This window comes from Panthera onca, chromosome B1 (assembly GCF_046562875.1).
Source record: "Panthera onca isolate mPanOnc1 chromosome B1, mPanOnc1 haplotype 2, whole genome shotgun sequence".
Classification (NCBI taxonomy): Eukaryota; Metazoa; Chordata; class Mammalia; order Carnivora; family Felidae; genus Panthera; species Panthera onca.
In genome coordinates, this window is record NC_138342.1 from 3453516 (window position 1) to 3480345 (window position 26830).

The 26830-nt window shown below is 60.4% G+C and overlaps 1 protein-coding gene across 21 annotated transcripts in view; it reads left to right on the forward strand.

The window, feature by feature from the left end:
* ABLIM2 (actin binding LIM protein family member 2) overlaps positions 1 to 26830 on the forward strand; it is a 143064-nt gene that overhangs the window by 46538 nt on the left and 69696 nt on the right. For all 21 annotated transcript variants that reach the window (XM_078446315.2, XM_078446313.1, XM_078446311.2 and 18 more), the window contains exons 4-7: positions 7385 to 7500; positions 13471 to 13597; positions 16356 to 16449; positions 26665 to 26752. In XM_078446315.2, coding sequence (XP_078302441.1) covers positions 7385 to 7500; positions 13471 to 13597; positions 16356 to 16449; positions 26665 to 26752 — 425 coding nt within the window. The remainder of the gene's footprint in view (positions 1 to 7384; positions 7501 to 13470; positions 13598 to 16355; positions 16450 to 26664; positions 26753 to 26830) is intronic.

Sequence of the window (26830 nt, forward strand, 5' to 3'; positions counted from 1 at the left end):
ACCCCTTGCCCCCAGCACAGGACCAGGCCCCCAGGCCCTCTTTCCCGGGGGGCACAGAGTGCAGCGGGTTCTGGGCTTCTGGGAAGGGGCTCCCTCCCCGCCCTCCGCGGCCCCCTCGGTCAGCTCCTCTCCCGCCGGCACTCTCCACACGTTTCTTCTCTTGCGTTGGTGCCTGTGGAGGCCACGCTTAGCCCCTCCTCAGCTGCCCCTGTCCTCGATCTGTGGGTGGCACCCCACCCGCCCCCCCGGGGGCAGGACCCCCAAGCGTGAGCGTCTTCTGGATCTGGGGAAGGGCCCCTCCCTTGCTACGCTCTCCCCAGCCGCGACCCCCACCGAGGCTTCAACACGTGCCTGCTTGGGGGCCGCGGCCTCCACGCCGGGGTCCCCGCCTCTGTGTCTGTCGCTCCCCCTTGCTAACCCCCCCGCCCGGCATCCCTGAGAAAGTCCGGGCTCCTCAGCCTGGCTGAGGGGACTTCGCAGTCTGCTCTAGTTCATTCATTCATTCATTCGTTCGTTCCTTCCTTCCTGCAACCAGGCTTTTTCAGCACCTGTGTGCGCCTGGTACAGGGCCAGTGCTGGTGACTCAGGGAGGCATTAGCCCAGACTCTAAGGGCTCAGCACCCAGAGACCCTGAAGTACGAGGGTGCACCGTCAGGGCCTTTCCTACCCTGGGGGGCAGCTCCCCTCCCTCGTCAGGGCACCACTGTGCCCTGCACAGGTGCTCACCTGGGCCCCACGGCACCTTCCCAGCAGCACGTCTCTGGAGTTGCGTGCGGGCAGGGGCTGGGCCTGCTTCCTCTGTGGTGCCCTGTGCCTGGCCCAGAGCAGGGGTGAGGCGGAGGGTCGCTGGAGATGGACTGAGGGACTGATCCTCATGGCAGGGCCACAACCGGCTCCCCTCTCTGCCCTGCACCTCAGGGGGCTCAGCAGGGAGGCCAGAGCACCCTGCTCTGGCCAGAGCACAGGCCAGTTTTCTCACGAGCACCCGGCCCCCAGACACATGGCTCCAGCCCCCAGGAACATGTTCCATTTCTGAGAGACAAAGAATAATAATAAAAAAAAAACTCCCCAGAGTTAACTTCTGCTCTGTGTTCTCTGTCTCACCACACCCAGTTTCAAGGGCAGTTTTTGAGCTGTTGGCTGTAGTTACAGCCTTGGTGCCAGACAGAAGTGGATATTTTCATCAGGGAGGTGCAGAGACGGGGGAACGATGACAAGGAACGTTTCTAATGACAGTCACTGTGCTCTCGTGCCACGTTCAGGCCCAAGTTCCCATCAGGACTATCAAATAGTTGGTTTCTGTGCATGTAGCTTAGAGACGAGGAGACGTGATCACCGTTGGCTAGAAGGATCACCTCTGGATAATCTCCTGTTTTGAAAACAACAGCAGACGGTTCTGTCACGCTGCATTGACCGCGTTGCACTTACCAACCTCCGTACACGACTATAAAACTGGACAAAATACACGAAACAACTGTTTTCAGGCACCGGAGCACAGGCTGCTTGGGACTAAGCCTGGGGACACAGGCAGCAGACTCTGAAAATACCCAGCTTTGTGCCCGGAGACAGTTTCTGGAGCCGTAGTACCAGGAGGGGAGACCGAGTCAGGAGGCGGTGATCCGAGCAGCAGGAGCCGTACTCCGGAGGGGAGGGGGCCCCGCAGAGCGAGTGCAGAGAGCAACGTGGGGGCGCCTCTGAGCCTTTGACTGGACACAAAGCCACCCAGGCAGAGAGGACATTTCACCAGGTGGACAGAGAGCGACCGGATCGCTGTAAGCTGAACCGTTCCCAGGGCTGGGAGACGTTCAAGTTGTGACCGGGCTGTTGAACACCCAGGTACACAGTGGGGATGCCAAAAGGGTCGTGCCTGATTAGTGGGGCTAAAATAGCCTGTGTGCGAAAGCTGCAAACACCTGCTGCAACGAAGAAAAGGGTCAAACCCACAAAAGGTCGCACTGATCTGCAAACGAGCCTCTGCCAGAAGAGACCCGGCACTCTCCATAGGAAGAGTGATGTCCAGCCCTCGGCATCATAGAATGCGGCGCCCAACATCCGATCAAATAGGACTAGTCACAGAAGAAGCTGGAAAATGAGACCCAAAGCCAGGAGAAAAACGAGTCAATAGAAGTAGACCCAGAAATGAGAGTGATGTGAGAGTAGCAGCCGGTGGCTTGAAAAAGTATTGGAAATATGCTTCGGTATTTAAAGGAAAATGTGAATATAAGTGGGAGTGCCACAGGACGCATGAAAAGAAACCAAGTGGGATTCCTGCAGATGAAAATTACAGTTTCTGAGACGAAAATTCCTTCAAAGGAATTAGCGGTAGAGTAAGTATTGCAGAGGAAAGGCTTGGTGAACCTGAAGACAAAACCATAGGATCTATTCAGACTACAGCAAAGACACAGAAAAGACTGGGAAACATGGGGACAGGCTCAGGAATCGGAGGATAAAGGATCTTTTTACCTGTCCAAGGGGGGGGGGGATCCAGGAGGTGGGGGAAGAGCGGATAATTGAAGCAATAATGGCTAAACGATTTCTAGTTTGATGAAAGCTGTTAACTCGTGGATCCAGGAATGTTGATGAATCTCAAGTAGCATAAACACAACAGAAACCTACTAAGCCCGTCGTCATCAGATTTCTGAAAAATAGTAACACATCTAACAAGGAGCAAGAGGGGGGAAAAACCCCACATCACAGACGATGGAACAAAGGAATTCTTACAGACTTCTCACCTAAAACTATGCCCAACAGAAGACAATGGGCTAGTATCTTTAAAGACTTACAAGAAAAAAATCAATTCCATGCCAAGCCTCCCGCCCACCCCCCACACATCAAAAAAGAAAAAAAGAAAAAAGAAAAACATTTTCAAAAGTGAAGGCATGACCACTAAGGAATATGGGGTTTCTTGTTTGGGGCGACGAAAAAGTCCTCAAATTGATTGTGGGGATAAACGCCCAAGTCTGAGTAGCCTAGAAACCACGTTGAATGACATGAATGTCACACAGGCACCCCTCACTTTGTTCACTTCAGTTTATCGTGCTTTGCAGACACTGTGTGTTTTACAAGTTGAAGGTTGTGCCAGCGCTGCATCGAGCGAGCGTGTCGGTGCCATTTTCCGACAGTATCTGCTCCCTTCGTGTCTCTGTCACCTTTCGGTCATTCTCACAACATGTCAAGCTTTTTCAGTTTCGTATTTGTTGGGCTGATGTGTGATCAGTGACTACAACTTACTGAAAGTTCGGGTGACGGTTAGCATTTTTTAGCAATAAAGTACTTTTTAAGGTATGTACGTGGTTTTTTTGACTTTGTGCTACTGCACATCTAATAGACCACAGTGTAAACATACCTTTTCTACGCCCCGGGAAACCGGAAGATCCATTTGACTTGCTCTATTGCAATATTTGCTTTATTGCAGTGGTTTGGAACTGAACCCGTAGTATCTCTGAGGGATGCCTGTAGTGTGTGATTAAAATGACATCAATAAATGTGTCCCCCTCCAAAATAATGAAGGCAAAATAAAGACTTCTGTCAGCACACAAAAGCTGAGAGAACTTGTTGCCAACACACCCGCGTGACGGGAAAGTTAAAGGAAGAAAAATAATGTCAAAAGCTATCAATAAAGTTCCGAAGCAAGCCATCAGCTGGTAGAGAATATATATCTGATGAGGCATCGGCATCCAAATACGTACAGAACTTCTACAAGTCAGCAGCAAGAAGGTAAACCAAAATCCTATGGAAAATGGGCAGAAAGGTTTAACAGACACTCCACAAAAGAATATAGACGAATGGCCATAAGCACATAAAACAGTGCAGATTGAAATGGTGAGGAACCATCAGCTAGCCACCAGAACGTCTAGAACGGAAACGGAAGGTAACGGCGATTGTTGGCGAGGGTATGAGCCTGAACGAACCCTCACGTGTTGCCGGTGGGAATGCAAAGTGGTGCGACCTCTCTGGAGATCAGTTTGGTGGTTCATTACAAACTTAATCACAGAGTTAGCATATGCCCCGGGTACGTACCCAAGAGCAATGAAAGCACGTGACCACAGAATGACTTGTCACTGAATGTTCTCAGCAGCTTTATTTGTAACAGCCCCAAAATGGAAAGAACCCAGATGTCTGTCAACGGTGAATGGAATCGTGTTCCTCACCTGTCCGGGGGAGCACCGCTCAGTAGTAACGAGGTGCAAGCTATTCATGTGTGCAGCATGCGAGTGACTGTCAGGGGCAGGACGCTGAACCAGACATCAGAGGCTATGTCCTGTGTGAGTCCATGTATATGTAGTTCCAGAAAAGGCATATCGGATCCATGGCGACAGAATGCCCACCACGGTTGCCTGGGGTCAAGGGTGGTGGTGGTGGAGGGTGGGGGAGTCATTACAGAAAATCACAGGGGACTTTTTGCAGTGGATGCAATGTCCCATATCATGACTGTGGTGTTGATAACATCAATGGGAACATTTGTCAAAGTATATTTCAATAAAGTTGAGCTAATACAATCATAGCTATCATTTATTCAGCCCCTCATGGTCCCAGGCAGTATGCTAGAGCTTTCCATACAATTTGTCCAATGGAGGGATGGATGGATGGGTGGATGGGTGGGTGGCTGGATGGCTGGATGGGGGATGGGTGATGGATGGATGGATGTGGGTGGGAATGGATGGATGCATGGATGGATGGATGGTGTATGGATGCATGGTTGGGGATGGGTGATGGATGGATGGATGATGGATGGATGGGTGGATGGATGGATGGGTGGAAGGATGGGTGGGTGATGGATGGATGGATGGATGTGGGTGGGAATGGATGGATGCATGGATGGATGGATGGATGGATGGATGGATTGGTGAATGGATGGGTGATGGATGGGTGATGGATGGATGGGTAGATGGATGGATGGGTGGCTGGATGGGGGATGGGTGATGGATGGATGGATGTGGGTGGGAATGGATGGATGGATGGATGGATGGATGGTGTATGGATGCATGGTTGGGGGATGGGGGATGGGTGGATGGATGGATGAATGGATGTGGGTGGGAATGGATATATCCATAAATGGATGGATGGATGGATGGATGGATGGATGGATCGGTTGGTGGATGGATGGGTGATGGATGGATGGATGGATGGATGGATGGATGGATGGTGTATGGATGCATGGTTGGGGGATGGGGGATGGGTGGATGGATGGATGAATGGATGTGGGTGGGAATGGATATATCCATAAATGGATGGATGGATGGATGGATGGATGGATGGATGGATCGGTTGGTGGATGGATGGGTGATGGATGGATGGATGGATGGATGGATGGATGGATGGTGTATGGATGCATGGTTGGGGGATGGGGGATGGATGGATGGATGGATGAATGGATGTGGGTGGGAATGGATATATCTATAAATGGATGGATGGATGGATGGATGGATGGATGGGTTGGTGGATGGATGGGTGATGGATGGATGGATGGATGGATGGATGGATGGTGTATGGATGCATGGTTGGGGGATGGGGGATGGATGGATGGATGGATGAATGGATGTGGGTGGGAATGGATATATCCATAAATGGATGGATGGATGGATGGATGGATGGGTTGGTGGATGGATGGGTGATGGATGGGTGATGGATGGATGGATGCATGGATGGACGCATGGATGGATGAATCGCAGCCCGATGAGACAGGTATTTTCAGTCTCACTTCACAGGTGAGAAACAGGACTCGGACAGGGTAAGTAACCTGCTCTGGGTTACACAGCCAGAGACCCTGTGAGTGCACATGCAGGGAAGGTGAGGACCCCCCACTCTGTCCTAACACCGCACATTAGCAGGCCAGATGCAAGAGTCTAAGAGGGAGCAGCAGAGCACAGCGCTGGCCACAGGTGACACAGCGCAAGGCGTCAGCTGTGAAGGTCCCGGGCCCCGAGGACCCAGGTCTGCGGGGCTGTCTCACAAGCCTGGGGAGACGGGCCAGCTCAGCTTGTATTTGTCGTCGGTCCCCAAGAGCAGGAACTGGCCCAGTGGGGACCCGAGAACACACCTGCTGAATGACCCCCGGCCGCACACGGTGGGGGCGATGGCAGGCTCTGTTGGGGGGACCCCTGCTGCAGGGTCCGGGCTGGCCTGGGGCCGGTGTGACCGGGCAGGCCTCGTGGGGAGGCCAGCCGGGTGAGGACGGCTGAGTTAGGCCCCCCGGGGGCCTCTGGTCATTCACTCGTTCACTCACCCGTTCACGCATTACCAAGCACCTGCTGAGCGCCTGGGGTGTGCCATGGACTGTCCAGCCCCGAGAAGGCAAAGTGGAGACGACACAGGTTTAACCAGAGGAAAGGGCATGTGCTGGTCCAGGCTCCTGGCCCCAGAGCACGGCTTCTCCGACCAGGCTGAGCCGGGGAAGGAACATGGCCCGGGGGCTGCCAGGAGCTCAGAGGCAGCAGGTGGCCGGGATGGGACCTGGGCAGGACACTCGGGTCCGTCTTCCGGCCCCCGACTGCGGGTGGCCTGTCCCTGGCTCACCAGAGAGCAGCCACCTTCCCGGAGGGGAGGTCCTCGGTGAAGGAGGCTAGTAGGCTCCCTGCTGCCCCTTCCAGCCTGGCTCAGGGCAGCCCCGGGCCATGACCTACCTCGCACCGGGGCTGGGATTCACCCTGGATGCAGAATTCAGCAAGTGCCAGAACGCTCAGCAATCCAGGTAAACGATATTTCAGTGGGGTAGTTTCAAAAATTAAACTGTCTACAGGCACTGACTTTTTAGAGGCCTCAGTAGGTAAATCATGCGGCTCTGCGGCGGGGCAGGCCTTGCTTTGACTCCGGTTCTGACATGCATCTGCTGTGTGTCCTTGGAAAAGTTAACTATCCTCTCTGAACTTGGGTTTTCATCTAGGGAGCCAAAAATGAAGCAAACTCCAGCTTGGACAAATGTCCTAAAGTTATTAAATGAGGCATGCATGTGAGGCATCTATGGTGAGACGTGGCAGCTGGCATAGAGTAGGTGCTCAATAAATGCTCGCCGTTGCCATTATCATTGAACTGATTTGGACACAGCATCCTGGGCGGTCAGAGGAGGCAGGGTCGAATGGAGGAGGGAGTCGTCGACGCTGCCTGGTTGGTTGCCGTGAGCCAAGCACGGGGCTGGCCCTCGCTGCCCCTCACCGGGGCACTACGATTCTGCCTGTTTGCACAGAGAGGAAACTGAGGCTTAGGTGTGGGTGACTGGCCTGGGCTCGCAGCAGGCGGGGGGGCCCTGCGTGTCCTCAGCCTGCGGCACCCGTCTGCGCGAGGCCCCCGGGGAAGCGGTGGTATACGGGGCAGGGGGGTCTCGGTCCCCCACCCCGGGAGAAGAGCCGGAGGCAATGCTGGCCGGTCACACGTTCTCTTATTTCAGGTTGCCCTTCCCGCCTGGGGACCGAGTGACCTTCAACGGGAAGGAATGCGTGTGTCAGAAGTGCTCCCTGCCCAAGACAGCGGGCGGCAGCGTGCACCTGTCCCAGGGCCTCTGGAGTAAGTGGGCACCGAGCGGTATGTGGGGGGAGGGGGTGGCTGGCCTCGCGGTGTCCGGGAGGGACCTGACCTCCCGGGGCACAGGCCGTGGGAGTGAACCCCTGACTGTGGACAAACACAGGGGACAGAAGGGGACAGAAGTCTCTGGGGCTCCTGGACCTCCAAGCGTTCGCGCAGCCGTGCCCTCCCTGCCACACGCCATTCCTCCTTTCAGCCCGGCTCCAGCCTGCCTCCTCCAGGAAGCCTCCTGGCCTCCTCTGGTCCTCTCCCTCCAATGCACGCACACACACACACACACACACACACACACACACACGCACACACACTGAGTTCCACCTTCTAGAGCTCAATAATAATAGATAATTCTAGACCTTCCAGAAGCTCTTTGGGGGAGCCATTAGGAGAGCACTGAACTCTGGGCTCCTGAGGTCAGGGGCTCCCGGGTTAAGTGCTACACACACACACACACACACACACACACACACACACACACCCGCCCTGCCCAGAGCTAGGCCGGGATTTGTATGCAGTAGGTGCTCAAGGCATGCTTGTTGGATGCAGAAGCAGATTGTAAAGGAATCAATGTGTGCTGAGTGCAGGGCAGCGAGAGGGCGAGGCAGGGGCTCTTCCGCCGACCTGCAGCTCTGCTGGGCCGGACGTGGGCGCCGGGACTGGGAAGGGGGCCCCGCGCTCCCGGGCCTGCTGCTGCCTCGTTCCCTGGGCAGGATTGGAGTTTCCGGGCCCACCCGCATGGAGTTTCCGGGCCCACCCTGCGTGCCACGGTCGCTGTGGTGTCCCCGGTGCCTGAGTCACGTGTCCCTTGACAGAGGAGGGCTTTGTGCTGACGTCTATCACAGTTCATTCCTGCTCCCCCCCCCCCACCCCCCGTTAAGCACCTTCTTCTTCCTCGCCCACCTTGTCTGCCACGTTGAAAATCTCTCCAGGAGAGATTGTACCTCCAGCCTTCCAGAAGCTCGGTGCTCCAGGGCCTGGTAGTAATTTCACTCTGTGGAGGGAGGCGAAGCCCTCATCTCTTGGGGAGACAAACTAGCAGCCGCGTCAGTTGGTGAGGCTGTTGCTTTGGGGCTTGCTGGGAGAGTCCTCCATTCAAGGATTTCTCTCCCGCTGAGGTCTGCATTGATTGCACTTCTGGGGATTTGCGTCGCAGTTGATGCTATTATAATTAAATCTGAAATAGTAGTTAAAAGCTCTAACAAGCAAGATTAGAAGGGGGGAGGTTAGTTTGAACAGTTTGTCCAGAGCTCCCCGGCAGCCAGAGTAAAAAGAGAAACGTGCCTGACGACAGACTCCTTGTCTAAGAATTTTTTGAGTTGGGAAAGGCTCTGCCCTTTCCAAATATAAAAGTATTTTAAAATACCAAATTTACATTTCCAGAGAACAAATGCTCCCTTGACCCCCAGGTGATCTAATAACGTAACCCGCCCCATCTTCCAGTCCGCACTGAAAATCTCCCGCCTAGAACCTTTTTGGTGTCTGGGGACTGTTAAACATTCCCCACCAGCTCCTGCCTCCTGTGTGGATATCTGCAGAATCCTCCCCATCAATCCCCGCTTCCTTGTGTCCCCAGAGCAGCCCCGTCAGGCAGGATGCCTCCTCTCCGTCCCAGAAGTGCCCTGAGTCGGGCGGGGAGGTGGGTGTGTGTGTGCCAGGAGCCGGGTGTCCCGCTAGGCTCGAGCCAAGGGCTTCAAACTCCAAAGCAGGGGTGCAGGTGGCCCTTGTTCTGAAACTTGAAACACAGGTTCCAGTGGGTAGACATGGAAAGGAAGACGCTACAGGACAGGGAGAGAGCGGGCAGCCACCCGATCCTCGTGAGTGGACCAGCGGGGGGCTGCTACGTGGGGGGACAAGGGACGGAATGAAGCGGGAGAGACGGACACCAGATGGCAAAGCCGTGCCCAGTCCCACTGCATCCCGGAGGCAATGAGGAGCCATAGATGGCTGTTGAGTGAGGGATGCCAGGAGAAGCTTGAGCGGCAGCGTGGTCGGCCCGCAGGTCTCGGGGCCGGAGGAGCGCGGTGGGCGGAAGGGGGAAGCGGCTCTTCCCCGGGCAGCTGTTGAGGTCGGAGTCCAGCTGGAGCCCTGGGGCTCTGAGTGCCCCTCAGCATCCCTCTTGGCTCTGGCCCTGTGCCTGTTGCTTAGCAACAGGATAAGCGCTCTGCACTGCACGCCCACGCTGTTCCATCCCTGGAGGAGACACCACTCCTTCTGAATCTTGCACAACAGCTTCTGCCCCGGGCTGCCTCCCCCGCTGCCCCGAGGAGGGTCTCCTCCCCGAGAGCTCTTTTTGCTTCTCCCCCCCCCCCCGCCCCCGCTTCCCTTCCCTGGGCTCCCCCCTCCCCGGCCTCCAGCTCCGAACTGGGAGCTGGGGCTTGGAGGCCCCTCCAGAGTCAGGAGGGGTGGTGCACCCTCAGCAGGAAGGGGGGTGGGGGTGAGGGTCCACGGCCCTCCCCTCTGAGACCCGTGGCCTGTGGCCCTTGGGGCTTCCCCGTCTTCTGCCCGAAAGAGCCTACGTTGCTCAGGTGCTCAGGGGTCGGCGGTGGGGCCCTGGAACCCCAGCCCCCTCGCTGGCCCTCTGCTGCCTGGGAAACGGGGCAGCGAGGCCGTGAGGTCGCATGCCCAGTAGGGTACGGTGACGGCTCTGTGCCCTTAATGGGGTGCTTCTGTCTTAGGGTGCGTCTGCCTTGGGGGGTGCTGCGGCCCCCAGGAGTCAACACGCTCTCGCCCCCGCGCTGCCGTCCGGGGTGGGTGTCGCCAGCTCAGCTCAGAGCCCCGGTGCGTGGGGGCACGCTCGATCCGGTTTATCTTTCCCTGCCGTTGCCCCAGGCCCTTCCACTCAGTCGGGGCTTTCAGAGCAATGACGGGCCCCCTCAGGACGTGTCGGGCATTTTCAAGTTTTAGACGTCAGTCGGCTCCGTGCTTTCAAAAGTCAATCTCAGATCCGACTCTGAGCCCTTCCCTGCTCCCCGACCCAGTTTGACCTGGGGGCCAGTGGGTGACGGTGGGTCTGTCCCGCCTTGACCATGACCCCCCTCCCCCCCCCCCGCCCTGTTCACAACCGGGCTTCAGAGAGGCCGCCCTGCACGTCCTGTGTCCCACGCAAGTTAGCGGCAGAGCTGAAGATCTCATGACCACGTCCGCTAGAGGAGGGAGCGCTTTGGGGCAGACAGGAAGCTGTCTGGAACTTTCTAGAAGGGTCATGCTGGGGCAGCGGCCCAGGCTCAGCCCGTTGCTGTGACGGCAGAGCCAGTCCCCTTTGCCGACAGCTGTTGTCGGTGGGATTCATCACACGGGGTTCTGTACTGTCGTCTGCAAAGCCCTGCAAAGCTATGCTGAGCTCCAGTCGTGTTTGGAGAGTGGCGATTGCTGTTGCCGTGGCAACGGTCCTTCCTGCAAGCGCTCTGGCCTCGGAGTTCACAGCCCACTATTAGCGAGACTCTGCCGCAGGCTCGCTGGGGTGGGTGTGGGGTCCCCGTCCTCCTGCAGACACAGCCGGCTCGCTCCGGGAGCCTCTGGACCCCCCCCCCCCAGCCCCCCGGGGCCGGACAGGCGCGAATATGGTAGCTGGCGGGGTGACAATGTGGGAGATGTCCTCAGGGAGATGTCTTCAGGTGGCTTCCCACAGGGAGCTGGGCCCCCGGGTCTTCCGGCAACAATCAGGCGTTGGGCCTCTTGCGCGTTTATTCAGTTATCAAACACATCCACGGGCCTGTGGCCTCATAACAAGCTTGCGAGCCTACACTGCTGTTGGCCCCGTAGAATGCACCCCCTTCGTACCGGGCACAGAGAGGCCAAGCGACTAGCCCACAGTCGCACAGCGGGTGAGGGCAGCCAGGCTCCAAGGGCCAGGTTTCTAACCACTGCGCTACCCTGCCCCCTCCCCCTCCCCCCGGCCCTGGGCACAATGCGGTGTGGCCTGCTCCCTCACTTAGTCCATGTACAGAGAAGCAAACTAAGGCTCCAAGCCCGGTTTCTCGACTCTGGAGCCACTGACAGTTGGGGCCGGATGATTCTGTGCGGTGGGACCATCCTTGCACGCCGGAGGGCCCCGAGCGGCGGGCCTGGCCTCGCCCGCCAGGTGCCTGGGGCATGCCCCCCGCCAGCGGGGACAATCAAAAGTGTGTCTGGACATTGCCAGGTGTCCCCTGGGGAGCACAGCCGTCCTCGGTCGACAGGCGGTGATGTGGAGCTTACAGGGCGAGCCCGCAGTCGAAGCCAGCCCGCGGGAGTCCGGAACTGGCGAACCGCCGTTGCCTCCGTGCTGCTGGGGACCCACGGAGGTCGAAGGTTGGGGAGGGGCTCTGGGTGCTTCCTGAACTGGAGAAAGGAGGGCGTTCTCTCGGTCCCCACTCATTCATTCACGCGTGCGCGCACGCACTCATTGGCCCAGCGTTCTCCAGCTGCCGGCCGCGCTGGGCCTCGAGGGGCCCCGGCTGAGCGAGCTGCCTGCTTCCCCCGCCCGCAGTCTTGGAGCGGGAGTCTGTTCTTTGGGCGTTTGGTGCGCAGTTTGCGTGTGATAATTTAGGAAAGCCAGAGCTCGACCAACGGTTCTGTGGGCGTCAAATGGTTTTTTTTCTGAAAACAATAGGACGCTGCCATCTGCCAAGGAGAAGAGCATTTGTGGAGCCCCCGCCGTGCGCCAGGCCCGTGCGTGCCCCCCGCCCCCACCACCCTGTGCCTTTGTGTTTTGTCATTCGATGGGATGGCCCCACCCCCCACCCCCCCAGTGAGGACACGGGGCCCAGAGGGGACAGAGCTCGGCCCAGTGCGGCCCCGTGAGCCGTGGGGGCCAGGACCGGTAGCCGGGCCTGTCGCGCCCTGGGCTACCCTCTCTCATCTCGGGGTGCGGGGTCCCCGCTCGGCCTGCGAGCCCCTCGGCTGAGCCCGGGTTGCTGCGGGCTCCTGTGGGCCGTGGGGGCCGTTTGCCAGATGCCTTCTCCTTGTGTCTGCTCATCAGGACCCTGCGGGGCCCCCGAGGCCCATCCTGCCCCTGACACACCCAGATACACACACACACACACACACACACACACACACACACACCCCAGGCAGGCGATGCCGCCAGTGTCTGTGCCCCAGGCTCCCCTGGCCTGGCTCCACCCCGTCATCCTTCAGCACAGGTGACACTGGCTGGGGACCCCGGTGCGGTCCCCAGGCCAGGCCTCAGAGGCCTACGCGCTGAGGGGTGGGTCTGGGACCCAGGGGCCATTGAGCAGGGAGGGGCACACTGGGAGGGGCAGCGGGGGCGGGGGCCACGGGGTGAGGGGTGCGTATCACCTGGGGGCGGTTCGCCAAGGGAGGGGCCCCCCAGGCTGACCACCCGGGGCCCGGCTCAGACGCGGGCTGAGGCCCGGAGCACAGGTGGGGACGGGGCGGTCTGTATCGGGGATGCCGATGTCTGTATCGGGTACAGACAGCCACGGGAGGAGGTCCAGACAAGTGGGTCGGGAGGGCTTCCTGGGGGGGGGGCATCAGGGCAGGCGAGGGCCCAGAGGAAGGAATGGCAGGGGTGACAGCTCAGACCTCCCTAATGCAGTGCATTTCCTCGGGGGGCACGTTGGCCGGGTCACTTAGGTTCACTCTGCTTCAAGACAGAGGAGGACGCGCTGCCCGCCCCTCCAGGCGGCCCCCACCCTGCAGTGTGGTCTTGTCCCAGGGCACACCCGCTGCCAGGCCCTGGCCCCATCCTCTGCAAGGCAGGGCCCTTTCAGCTCCCAGCCCAGGCTGCATGCAGTCGGCGCTCAATGCCTGCGGAGACGAACCTCGTGGCTCGTTTCTCGGCACTTGTGCCGGCTGGCGTGTAGCAGGGTCCCTCCAGCACAGCCAGCTGGACTGTCCCCTCTGTCCCCTCCCACAGACCGTGGGCACTTCTGAGCCCGGAGGCCCGGCGGGACAGGCCCCCACGCCTCCTGGCCCACGATGGCCATGTCTGTGTCCTGCTCTTTCTTTCAGGTTGCGGGGGCTGCGGCACGGAAATTAAAAACGGCCAGTCCCTGGTGGCTTTGGACAAACACTGGCACTTGGGCTGTTTTAAGTGCGAGACGTGTGGGAAACAGCTGGACGCGGAATACATCAGCAAGTGAGTGGTCGGCCCTCCCGCGTCTGCCTGTGCTGACGGTGCCTCCCGGGGCCGCGGCTGCCCCGTGGCCCGCGCGGCCCAGGCCCCTGCGTGTCTGTCCCCCCGCCCGGCGCCCCCTCCCACCAGCCTCGCCTCCAAAGTGTTTCCGTGGATCGAAGCAGAGACCGTGGCCCCCACCTTAGCCTTTGTAAGATGCCTCCCTACACCCGTCCCCGGGTGTCACCCTCCCGTGGCGCCTGGATCGCCTGCAGAGTGCACCGAGCGCCGGCTGACCGCAGCAGCGGGAGCGAGGGGGCGAGGGCTGACCAGCCTCAGCTGTCACCGACGTGGTGGCTCAGCCCCACGCAACAGCTTGGGCGGTCCCTGGGCATTGGGCAGCTCCCCCTGGCCGGCCCGGTGTCCCCACGCGTGCAGCCCGGATGCGGTGATGGCTGGTTTGCGCGGGGGTCGGAGGGCACATCTCATCAGAAGGCCGTGCAGAGGGAGCCTCTGGGGGCGGGGGGGTGGTCAGCCCCGAGCAGGAGCAGCTGGCTTGCCAGGGAGGGGTGCGTTTGCTGGGATCGGTGGACCGAGTCAGGGAAGGCCCCACCGTGGCACAGAGTCGGGGGGAGCTGAGATGTGCAGGCTCCTTCCTGCAAGTCAGGGGGCGCTGTGGGCCACTAACGTGGGGGACCCTGCTGGCTCCTGATGCCGGAGGGAGCGGGTCTGTCACAGGAACCCACCGTGCGGGGGAACCGCGCAGAGTGAACCCCGCGTGCACGCACACCCTCACGCAGGAGTACCGGCCACACCCGGGGAATCGGAATCAGGCCGCCGACGTGCCAGCTGCTCTGGTGCTCTCGTGCTGCACGAGGCCACCCCGGGGGCAACGGGGCGAAGGGGGCGCGGGGTCCCTCCGTCTCCTTCCTCACGGCTGCGTGAGAGGGCACGCTTCTCTCAGAACAAAACGTTTTCAGTTAAAGCCCCCAAGCCAAGACGATCCAGGCTGGATGGGGCTGGGGGAGGTACCGGCCATGCCTCTGTCGTAGTAAAGGAAGGGGTGACTCACGTGAGGGCAGCCCGGGCAGCCCGGGAGGCTGAGCCCTCGAAGGCACCATAGCGAGCGCCCAGCCCCCAGCGCTGGCTGCCTCTGGAGCCCACCCACACGCACACCTGTCACTCAGCGGCCTTCAGAGCTGTCCCAGAATTGTCAGGGAGGCTGCGTGGGTGTTGCCATGGAGACGTTATCTTTGAACCTCCTGGGTTTGGGGCACAACCGTTCCCAGTGGGGGATAACAGGGGCCCTGAGGTCAGCAGGCCTTTGAAAGCAGATCCTGAGGGCTCGATTTACAGGCTCCTCTGCTGGACGGCAGCGCTTCCTCCCTCCGAGGCTGGGGGGGTCGGAGAAATGCCCTGCGGCCACCGCGGCCCCGGGGGCTTGAACCCCACCCCCCCCACCCTTCCTCTCCTGCCTGAGGCCTTGGGGCCAACAGAAGGTCCAGAGCTTTGAGGGAAAGACAGCGGCATTAGCTGTGGTCTCCCCACAGCTCGAGAAGCTTACCCCTGTCGGCAGCTGGAAACCTGGAAACCAGTCACGACCACACTGGGAGGAACGTGGCAGCTTTGGCAGTGGGGGGAGGGGGGATGCCCTGGGGCAGCGGGTGTCCCCGCGTGCCCGTGGCCTCTGCGCCCGACTCCCGCTGGGCGGGGCCGAGGGCCAGCCCCGGTCAGCAACGACAGCGGCCTCAGCCACCAGTTGGCGAGTGCCTGCCCTGTGCTAGGCGCTGACCACACCTTCTCTTCTTTAGACCTTACGGTCACCTCTCCCATTTCACAGCTGGGGAAGCTGAGGCTCAGAGAGGTTAAGTGACCTGCCCAGGGGCACACAGCTGGGCCTTGGCGTTTGAGGGCAAGCCTGTTCACTTCGCCGCCACACGGCCTCCTGCCGTGCTGTGTTGACCTCAAAATAGTCATTGCAGTCGCTGGTAGAGGGGCTCCCACCACGTGTCCCATGCTGTGCCGGGCGACGTGCCTGCACTGTGTTCCCTCGTCAGCACCCCGAAAACCGGACCAAAGCCCGCCCAAGCCCGCCCAGTACTCGGGAGCAGTGCCCCACACGCGGTGTGCCCCACGCCACGAACAGCACCCGCGGCAGATACGCGTGCCCTGTGGCCCTCCCGCTCCCTCCCTCGCAGCCGGATGCCTCTGCCACCACAGCCGGGGACAGCGAGGGTCGTCCCAACCCAGCCCAAGTGCCAGGCCCTGATGGTTCGTCACACACCCTTTGTGGCTCGTGGTCTCGTAGGGCAGCCCGGACCCCTTTCGGAGGGAGTGGGAAGCCACCTGCTGAGTAAATAGGCCGCCTCCCACCCAGATGCCGAAGGTGGGACAGAATGAACCGGAAACAAGAGCCACGTCCCTGGAAACATCTTTGATTTCCCAGATACGGCTTTTATTCTCTCGGCTGAGCCTCCGGAGGCGGCTGCCACCTCTGCCCCCCCAGCTCCACCGCTGGGCCGGGGCTCCCTGCTCTGTGCGCCTCAGTTTCTGCCCCTGTAAAACGGGCCCCTCTTCCCGGCATTTCTCGTGGGGCCAGGGCGGCGGTGGAGGAGGTGTGCTGGCACCCAAAGCGCCCAGGAAACGCTGATGGTGGCCATCTGGAGTAGGAGGAAGTGGCGTTTCCCCCTTTGACGCGGTCCCTCTTGTTGGCAACGGCTGTGGGGTCTCGGGGGCCCCGGGGTGAAGCCCCCGCGCGTCCTGACCGCCCGTCTCGTTGCAGGGACGGGCTGCCCTACTGCGAGACCGACTACCACACCAAGTTCGGCATCCGCTGTGACGGCTGTGAGAAGTACATCACGGGGCACGTGCTGGAGGTGAGTGGGCCTCCGGGCGCCCTCTCCGGGCAGGTCCTGCTCTGTGCCTCGCGCGGAGCCCCGTGTTCCTGTGTGTGCGCGCAAGGATACGTGCCCCCGAGCCCTTGCCTCCTCACTCCTCTCGGCTCTGCCGGAAGACAGCTTCCTCAGCCTTCTGGGGCCTGCTCGCTGGGGGCCACCTCCTCCAGGAAGCCCTCTCCGGACAGTCTCCCCTGTGCCCTCTGCAAGCTGATGGAGTCGGTGGGAAGGGTTGAGATCTGGGTCCAGCCCTTCCGCATCTAGATGGGGGTCTGAGACCTGCAGGAGGTCCAGGAGGCAGGACCGGGTGCCCGTAGGAAGCCTAGAGTGGTCTCCCGGCAGGCCCGGTCACACGGCAGCCACGGGGCAGGCAGGCTTTCTGGGGTGCCCAGGCTGTGTCTTTTGATCCCGGTGGGAGTTACGTGGCTGTGTCTCTTTGTGGAAGTAACATATATCATGCACTTCGGTACATTTGTTCCCAAGATACATCTCATGGGACGACCGAACCCCAGCCACCTGGTCGTCAGACCCAGCTCGTCCCCGTATCCATTCTTCAGCCCCTCCTTGGCTTTGTCCATGGGGAAGGCACAGGTGACGGGGGCCTCAGGGGACAGGGAGGGGGGGTCACAGAGGAGCCCCCGGGGGCGGGAAGATAGGGGGCCCCCCCCGGCCATCCCCGACAAAGGCTTTTGAGCCAGGGAGTGCCTGGGGGCCAGGGACAGTGGGACACGTGGGGTGCCCCTCGCGTCCCCAAGGATGTCTGCCCTGCCTGTACCCACAGCCAGTGCCTGGCCCACGAGCGGGGTCTCAGGTGCTGCAGTGGAATCATACCTGGAACTCTGAGTTGCTTTTCTCGAAATTACACCTGGCATCTGAGTGACAGGGACAGAGTTGCTGCAGGCCCTCAGCCCCACCTCTTTCCACCCCGGCCCTCTCTTGCCCCTGCACCCAGGGGTGGGAAGGGGAGAGGGGAGAGGGGTATCACACCCACAGGCAGCAGACCTGCCCCCTCCTCATTCCCGGGGTGGGAAACCCTGGAGGCCAGCATGGTGGGGGCAGCCCTGCCTCTGCGGAGGGGCCCGAGGATGGGTGTGTGGTCACACGCGTGCAGACTGGGGACAGGGTGCAGAGTACAGAGAAGGGGAGAGCCGCGGGTGATGTGATCAGGGGTAGCTTCGCTTCTCCGCTGGGTTCCTTCCAGTTTTTTCTCTCTTGACGTAATTACAGTTCAGACCAAACTGTTTGTACGTTATATCCTGATTCTGTCCGGTTCGCATTTCCTCCTTAGCAGATTCTCCTGTTTTCGTTTTTGTTTTGTAAGATGGGCTTTTAAATTTTTTTTTTATTTTTTATTTTTATTTATTTACTCTCAATCTAATTCATCGTCAAGGTGGCTAACACACAGGGTGTAGAGTGTGCTCCTGGTTTTGGGGGTAGATGCCCGTGTTTCATCGCTTACATACGACACCCAGTGCTCGTCCCAACACGTGCCCTCCTCAATGCCCGTCACCCATTTGCATGGGCCTTTTCTCAAACCGCTCGATTGGAACATAGCTCACGTGCGGCTCTGTGGCCGTCAGTTTCTGCGTCGACGCACGCACCTCCTGCCGTTGTTTTAGAGCGTTTCCGGCACCTCCAGGAGAACCCGACGTCCTGGCTGTTCCCGCCCCACCCAGCCCTGACACCACGGCCTCTGTCTCTCTAGACTTACCTGTTCTGCACAGTCACACAAATGGGGTCAGACGGCGTGTGGCCCTCTGGCTGGCTGCTTTCTCACGGGACGGGTTTTCAAGTCTCATCCACACTGAGCGTGGCTCCGTCTTGCGTTATCTTCTGCCCTAGGACTATTCCAGAACCCAGTAAGCTGATGGTTTATTGTCAGGCGGAGCATGGCTTCCTAGTTTTCTTTTCTTTCTTTTTTTACTACAATAAACAGCACTGAGATGAACATCTTTTTCTTTTTTTGCATTTCTAATTTTTCTTAAGATTTATTCCCAGAAATGTCGAAGTTCAGCCAACAACTATGAGCTTTACAAGAGTCTTGATGCTTGCAAAGCGCTTTCCAGAAAGATCATTCTAATTTACCCTCTTACCTGCAGAGCTTGGTGTCCCATCCCCCACGGTGAGTGTGGTCTCTGTGGAATCCGAGCTGGTTCGACAGCTGGGAACGTGGGTCCTCGCTCGCTCTCGTGACTTTCTTCCGGCCCTTGAAGCTGGTCTTTCCGACGGCTGAGCGGACCCCAACGCCTGCGTCGTAGCCGCTTTCCACGCGCTGCCTGGTTCCACACGGGGTCTTTGACCTTCAGCTCTGTCTGGGCATGCGGGTCACGTGACGAAACCGTTGGCATTTAGTCTGAGGGCGTCTTTTACCCTGTTAGCGGGGTAGTGACCATACCTAACGCTTATACCCACACTCTCCGAATCTGTGGACGGAGGCTACGCCCTCTCTGGGGTTCCACGTGGCGCCATAAATATTGGGGACAGGACTCCACGGCCAGCAGCTCAAACCGTTTCTCTCCGTTCCCTGCGAAGTTTGGTCCCGACCTTCCGCTCTCTCCTGGGCTCCCCGCGCATCTGTGCTGGGCCGTCGGCCACCTCCAAGCAGGTGGCGGAGCCAGACTGGAACCCAGGCCGCCCTGGGCTCCCGGTGCCGTCCGGTCCCCTCGTGGGGTGTGAACGCTGCTTTGCACTTGGTGTTAGCACCGTGCCCCACTGGGATACCTGACGGCTGCCAGTGGGGTGCGTCTCGGGCTCGGGGGGCGCTGAGCTCTTGCTCTGTGGCACGAGTGTGGATCTAGCCTGGCCTGCTTCCTGGCAACCGTGGGCTCCGGTCACTGTGCCCTGGGGCAGGGGTGGACGCCTGACCTCGACCCTGCTGCCTGCCCTGACCCAGAGAACACTCCAGAACCTCAGGGATTCAATGAGACGTCGTGTGTGAAGTGTTCTCCAGCCCAGTAACGGGGGCTGGGGGCTTCCTTACTGTCACCGGGCAGTCAGCGGGGCTCCCCTTGAGGGGTCGAGGGGGAAGGGTGACCCCGTCTGCACCGCGGGGCCTGATGCTTAACGCTGGGCCAAATACAGAACGTGGGGGCTCGGTGCCTGAGCCCCTCCGGTGCACTCCGGTTTGCCCTCAGGCAGGGGACCGTCCTCATTGCGAAGAGCAGGAGAAAAACAGGTCCGGGTTTTCCTCCTCGTCGGTGGAGGATACGGGGCCTCCCGGGGAAGATTCATGCTTTTGTTCGCGAGCTCCCTGGTGCGGCTGAGTCGGCGGGCTCTGCAAAGCTCTGAGCAGCCTCCTCGCGAGGTGGCAGCTGCGGGCGGGCAGAGACGAGCCCGACTCCGCGGAAGGGGAGCAGCCGCCACGGCGGCGTCACCTGAACTTGGCCCGGAGCGTGCTGGCGCCCCGCCGGGCGGGCCGTGGGCTCTTGGGGGCGGCCGGTGGCGGGTGGCAGGAGAAAGAAGGGAGAAGGATCCGGACCGCTGGCTGAAGGCGGGGGCTGGCCGTCCTCACGGGCACGCTGTCCGTTCCAGCTGACTGTCTGGGGCGCGGGCGCTGGACAGGGGCAGTGGGGGCCGGCCGATCGGACCGGGCTCCGTCGCGAGGACCCCGTGCAGGTAGGGAGCCTGGCAGGGCGCTTCGGAGGGCCGGTGGTGAGGCCGGAGGGGCCGCGCCGGGTTGCAGGAGGGTGGGCTCGCGAGGAGCTGGGCCACGTCGGCCAGGTGAGACCCCCCCGACGCCCCTGTCGTCCCCCCCCACCCCGTTCTGTCCTCCCGTGAGATGCGTGTCACACTCAGAGCTTTCCTGCCCTCGGAGCCCGAGCCGGAGAGCAGCCCGGGCCCCCCTCCCCGCCCGCGGGAGCCATCGATCTGTGCCGCGTCTGTGTGAGTCGGGCAGCATGCCATGTCAGTGCCGGGCGCCCCAGAGCCCGCCTGTCTGCCCGCGAAGTGTGCGTTCGGTGGCGACGGTGGGGCCCTTCCTCCCCCTGCCTCAGCTACTCCCAAATCTGCAGCCTCCCTTTCTGCGTGTTTTCTTGCATCCTGCGTGTCTCGGGGCGTCCCCTGCCGCGCGCTGGGGCGCAGGTGGAGGAGCCTCGTGGGTCTGGTGGGGACTCGCAGGGGCCGTGTGCCCCCACCCTACTGCCGAGACGGGCGTCTGGGAGTGTGGGGAGGGCTGGGGTGGGGGTGGGGGCCCCGGGCGGTCCTCTGCAGGGCCGGCTCCAGGGATGGACTCGCCCCCGGGGCAGGGCTAAAAGGTGGCTGGAGAACTGCCTGCCAGGGACAGCGGTGTCAGCCAGACCAGCTAGACCAGAGTCTGATAAGGGGGTGCTGAGTGAGAGGGAGAGTCCCTGGCTCGGTCCTCCCCATCACCCCACCCCTGCCTTATTCTCCTTTGGCTGGAATGCTTCCCTGCACAGGTGGGAGTGGGCGGGGGCGGGGACTGGCCCCGCCCTCCTTAACCCCTGCCTTGCTGCTGTCTGAGCCCCACCTGCCTGGTGCAGCCTGCCTGTCTCCATGGTAACCAGAAGCCCAGGGTACCTCTGGGACCACTAATGAATTCCTCCCTCCCTCTCTCCCTCCCCCTGCCTGCCTTCCCGTCTTTCCATCTCCCTCAACCCACCACTCACCTACAGACCCTCTGAACATGCGTTGTGTCCTCCCCCACTCCCACCCCCCCGCCCCGGGCTGGAGCCTGGGCTCGATGCCTCCCCGCTAGGAGCCCTGGTGGGAGGGGGCACCCTGGCCAGCTCCCACCCTGGGTCAGGCAGCCAGCTAAACGTTTCTGCACTTCACGTAAACCACCGCTGTCACTGCGGGGCATCGGTTACTTGCTTTCTCTTGTTTTCCTTCGGCATGTCCCATTTTGCCCTCCTACGCGGGTGTGACTTTTATCACTGGGAGAAAACAAACCATATGTTCCAAAGAAATAAATGCATTATCTCAGGACAGAAGCAAAGTCAACTTCCCCAGACCCTACCTTCTCCCCCTCTTTTTGCAATTTAATGACTGCGTTTATTTAACAAACATATTCAGAACCAATACCTGTTTATCATAGAGTAAACTGAAAAATCATCCGTAATAAATGACATCACCCAGACTAACTACCGTTAGCATTTAGAAATCACCATTTTAGGTTGTGCACACACGTACGCAGATGAACACAGGCACACACACACACACAAATACACACACAGATACAGGAGTGCATACACAGACACACACAGATACAGGGGCACACGCAGGTATAGACACACATTACAGGCACACACAGATACACGCAGATACACCCAGATATACACGCGGATACAGGCACACACTGACACAGACAGAGACCCAGTGTGCGACGTGCTCTTAGCCTGATACCGTGCCCCTGCTCATGCATCCAGTAACGAATGGGAGCCTGGGTCTTTACCCTTCCCACTGCATCTACGCCGGTGGGGCCGTGTCCCCTGGTCTTCTGGGTCTGAGGTGCCGGGCAAGGGCACTGAGCAGAGGCCTTTGCTGAGGGCCTCTTAGAGCCGTGATACGCTGATATGCCCACGGACACACCCAAAGGTAGAAGGGATGATTCATTTGCTCCCACACTCACTTGGTCCAAACCCTCCTTTTGTCCTGTAGGGGCCACTTAGGAACAACTTGTCTCTACCAGCCCACTCCTGCACGTGGCTCTGCTCCAGGGCCTGGGGGACCGTGGAGAACAAGGGGACAGCGTGCGGTGTTCCTGAAGGGCATGACCTAGATGGGGCTCGACGGCGGGAACGAGGGAGAGGGAGCAGGAGAAGGAGAGGGAGCGCGAGGGAGCGAGCTGGCTCAGCCCGGCAACATGCGTTCCGGGCAGAGACACCACCCTGAGCATGAACACGTGGGGTCAGCCGCGGGAGAGTGGCAGGGGGTGAGGTCAGGGCTCCCCTCTGGGGAGGGGGCTGCAGATGGCCCAGCGCTTGGCCTGCCTGGCCCCGCATGGCGAGGAGCTGGGCTTCTCGCGGGGAGGCGGCTCCCGGCAGGAGGGCATTTGTGCAGCTGCCCTGGGAAGTCTGTGCGGCTCCTGCCGAAGGTTTTGATGAGCTTCGACGTAGATTTCGTCATGTCGGCTGGTGACGAGGCCTTTTAAGATCCGGACTCGGTTCTAGGCAGTCAACGAGGAAACTCAGCTTTGAATCGGGCTGGAGGATGTGGATGCCTGGCCCCCCGGGAGCCGTGTGGCCTGGTGGGGGGCCTCAACGCGGCGCAGGCCCCGCCCTCGGCGGTCTGGAATCCAGGGATGAGGGGACGCCTGCCTCACACGTGCCGGGCATGTCACGGTCGAGGGCTGTCCCTCTGTGCTGCCGTGGCCGGGTGAGGGAGGGAGGGGCGGGGGTCTCTGGAGCCCAGAGGCATTGCCCCCGGTCCCCAGTGCTGGTCGCCCCTGCGTGCCGGCCGTGGGCTGTGCTCCAGGCTCGGCTCCCACTTGGTTCTGAGTAAGACACGGTGTTTTTTGCGTGCCCCTGGAGCCAGAGGTCCTGTATTCCTCATGAGCGTTGTTCTGTCTCATTAACGATGACAGCCACTTGTCAGAAGGCACAAGACATCTTTTTAAAACCACGCACCGAAAAAAATCTCATGGGCTTTTAATATTCTTTAAAAACACCTGAGCCATCTTGAGAGACCCAACTAGCAAGGGGCTGGGCCACCTGCCCGGCGGGGGGCTGGGCGACGGGTACTGGCGTTCGAGGCCTTTCCTGCGTGGCAACTGGAAGGAGACGCCTGCGAGAGCAGGGGTGCGGCAGCGTTCCGATGACTCGGAATGTCCGGTCACTGTGGCCGCGGTGGGGGTTGATACGAGGAGTGAGGGCGCCTTGACGTTTGACTCTATCGCCCGTCCTGGGCTGCTGGGGCTGCTGCAGCCACACTGGACCCTGTGTGCTGAGACCCCAGGCCGCGTCCTTCCCTGCGCAGCAAGCCACAATTCAGGTGCCGGCCCATTCGGTTCCTGGGGACAGTCCCCCCCCCCCCCCGGACCGCAGACGGCCACCAGATTCTCCCTGTGTCCTCACGTGGCGGAGACAGAGCTCTGGCGTCCCACCTTGACATCAGGGGCCCCACGAGTCAGGTCTCCTTCCCTTCTAAGGCTGGCTAATATTCCGTTGTGTGGATGGGCCACAGTTTGGACCGTTTGCACCCTGTGGCCTCTGAAAATCGCTGCCGTGGACGTTCACACGCGGGCTGCGGGGCAGACCTGGGTTCGCTTTGCTTACCACGACCGTCGGTTTTCTCACTCCCACCAGCAGAACTGCTGGGTCACGTGGTAACTGTGTCACCTTCCCAGGCGCCGGGCGCTGCCCCAGTCACGTCCCTGCCGCAGGTGCACGGGGGCCCCGGCTGCCCCACGTCCTCGCCGGCGCTGACTTCCCGCTCTGGCTCGGTTCGCTTTGATTACAGCCGCCCTCACGGGTGCGGAGCGGCCTCTCGTTGGGGTTTGGATCTGCACTCCCTCCGCGATGGCGATGTGGGGGCATCTTCCACGTGCTTCCTGGCCGTTTGTGCACCTTCTTTGGAAAAATGGCTCTTCCGGTCCTTTGCCCGTTTTCTCATTGGACCGGTCTTCTCTTTGCTGCTGGGCTGTGAGAAGTCTCCATTCTGGATGCGAAGCCCTCGTCAGATCTACGATTTCAAATGTTTTCTCCCCTTCTACGGGCTGTCTTTCCACGTTCCCGACAGCGTCCTCAGATGCGCGATAGTTTTAACTTTCGTGAAAAAAAGAATCTGTTTTCGTTGTTGCTGCTCATGCCTTTGGTGTGAAACCCAGGGCTCTGTTGCTAAATCTGGGGTCGCGAAGATGTGCTCCCGTGTCCTCCTCTAAGAGACGTACAGTCTCGGCTCTTGCTGGCATGTCCCACAGAGGAGTGCGCAGATCACACGTGCGCAGCTTGGTAAATGCCCACAAGCCAGACTCGTGGGTGTGCCCGGCACCCAGGTCAGGAAGGAGGATGTGCCCAGCCCCCCGGGACCCCCGGGGGCAGCCACCACCCTGACAAACCAGACTCGTCTGCCTCATCCTGAACTTCACGCGGATGGAATCCGTACTCTTTAGCGTCTGTTTCTCGACTCGCGCTCAGGGAGTCTCCGTGTTGATTGCCTAGGGCGGGGACTGGGGGGCATGTGAGGTCGGGGTCAGCACCCTGGAGCCGGGACCGCCAGGCCGGGGGCTGAGAGGCCACAAAGGGCCACACTCCTGGGCTCCACTCCTGTTTTGCCACCTGCGTGCTGTGTGACCTTCCCCAGCTTCCTCCGCCTCTCTGTGCACCATGCGGAAAATGAGGACAATAATGTGCCTCGTAGGGCTTCTGGAGGGTGGAGACAGGTTAGTGCGCAAAAGGGCCTCTGCTCGAGCTGTAGTAACGGTCGCCGAGTCGCCGTTATTTTTGGAGGTGGGGACGTTCGCCAGGCCGGGGGACGGGAACGCTTCCCGGATGGCAGAGAGTGTGGACGCAGGGCCGGCCCCCTCACAGCGGCCCAGGGCTGCGTCTCCCCTCCGGATGAGTCTCATCCGCCTGGTTGGGGTTTCGAGCCTGTTGTCTTAGAAACCAGCCCCGCATTTTTCTCTCTCCTCCTACTCAGGTATAGACCTGACTCGTAGACGCCTCGTGTACACCCCACGGTCTGTTTTCCCTCCAGGGCGAGCTTTCTCCTGCACGCGGCTGTCACAGAACCCCTGCTGTTTGAGGTCACAGAGTCCGCCCCCCCACCCAGGGTGAAGGGGGGGCCTGGGTGACGTGGGTGTGAGGACAGGTCCAGGGGCACAATGTTTAAATCACTGCAGGGCCGCCTGGGGGGCTCCGTCGGTTGGGCGTCCGACTTGGGCTCAGGTCACGATCTCGTGGTTCGTGGGTTCGAGGCCCGCGTCGGGCTCTGTGCCGACAGCTCGGAGCCTGGAGCCTGTTTCAGATTCTGTGTCTCCCTCTCTCTCTGCCCCTCCCCCGCTCACGCTCTGTCTCTCTCTCTTTCCCAAAAATAAATAAACATTAAAAACATTTTTTAAGTCCCCAGAATGGCTGCTTTGCCCTGGTTCTGCCTGGGCCAGGGCTGCCGTGTGACCTGCTCCCCCGACAGACCCCCACAACTAGCAGTGGCCGTGGCGGGGCCCTGCCCCCCAGGTGGGGAAGAGGGAACTGCAGGAGCCCAGGAGGGAGGAGTGCCCGGGAGGCTTTCAGGAGGAGGCACCTTTGAGATGAGATAAAGAACATTCAGGGCCCCCGGGCAGGAGCGGGGGCGGCACTCCCGGGGGAACAGCTTCCTGAGGCAGACGGGGTTTTGGGGGGGGTGGCACAGCATCTTAGAGCTTTGCCCGGAGACACCGGTGGGCCATGCCCGTGGGCACCCCACTCGGGAGGGGAGCGAGCTCTGGATTCCTCCTCGCACAGGGGTCCCCTTGGGCCAGGCTTCCGCCGGGGGCACCAGTGATGGGGCGAGCTGTTCCTGATGCGGTTCCCCCACTCCCAGCTCCTTCAGGGAACCGGTTATTACTGGCTCACACCCCGGGAGTGATGCTCAGCCTTCTTGCCATTTTGGGAAAGAGTGAGGCACGGGCCTTAGCGCGGCCCGCCTTCCCCAGGGTGGAGGGTATGGCCACGAAGAGGCGCCCAGTACGCTCTTCTGGGGTGATTGCCCTGCACCACGTAGAACGAAGCCAGACCAGCCACCATAACCTGTTCAGGTTATTCCGGTGTTAATGTTTCCACCTAGTCCAATGGTGATGTTAGGAATTATAAAAATAGTAGATGCTAGGTAAGAAGCCTGAGCAGTACAGGGACCCGTGGGACCGTGACTAATCGTCTTTCACCCCACTCGTCCTGTGCCTCCACCTGGGGAAATCACGTTAGCTCCGGCCTCCCCTCTGCCGTCCCCCACCGCCGCCCCCCTGCCAGCTACAGAGATGGACGGGACCGGGCCCCCCTGCCTTGTGAGGATTTGCGGGGCGATAGCCCTGCTCCCCTGGGGACGTCGGGCGGCACGGCTGGGTCTCTGCTCCCCCCACTCAGCACCCCAGAAAGCCTGGGAGCACCCACTGGCCCCGGACTCTCCGTGGTGCCGTCCCGAGCCCCCGGGGCGCACGGGAGGCCCCGACACACCCTCTGCTTCTCCTGAGGCCCCCGCGTGCGGGCGTGCTCCCTTGACCACCCTCCCTTCAGCGGAAACACCTCTGCTCCGTTCTTCCCACAGGCAGGAGAGAAACACTATCACCCCTTGTGTGCGCTATGTGTCAGGTGCGGCCGGATGTTTGCGGAAGGCGAGGAGATGTATCTTCAAGGTGAGCACACGACCAGGCCGCCCGGTCCCCTAGGGCCGGGGATTGCTGGCGGGTCACCTGCGGTAGCTCGAGTGCTGC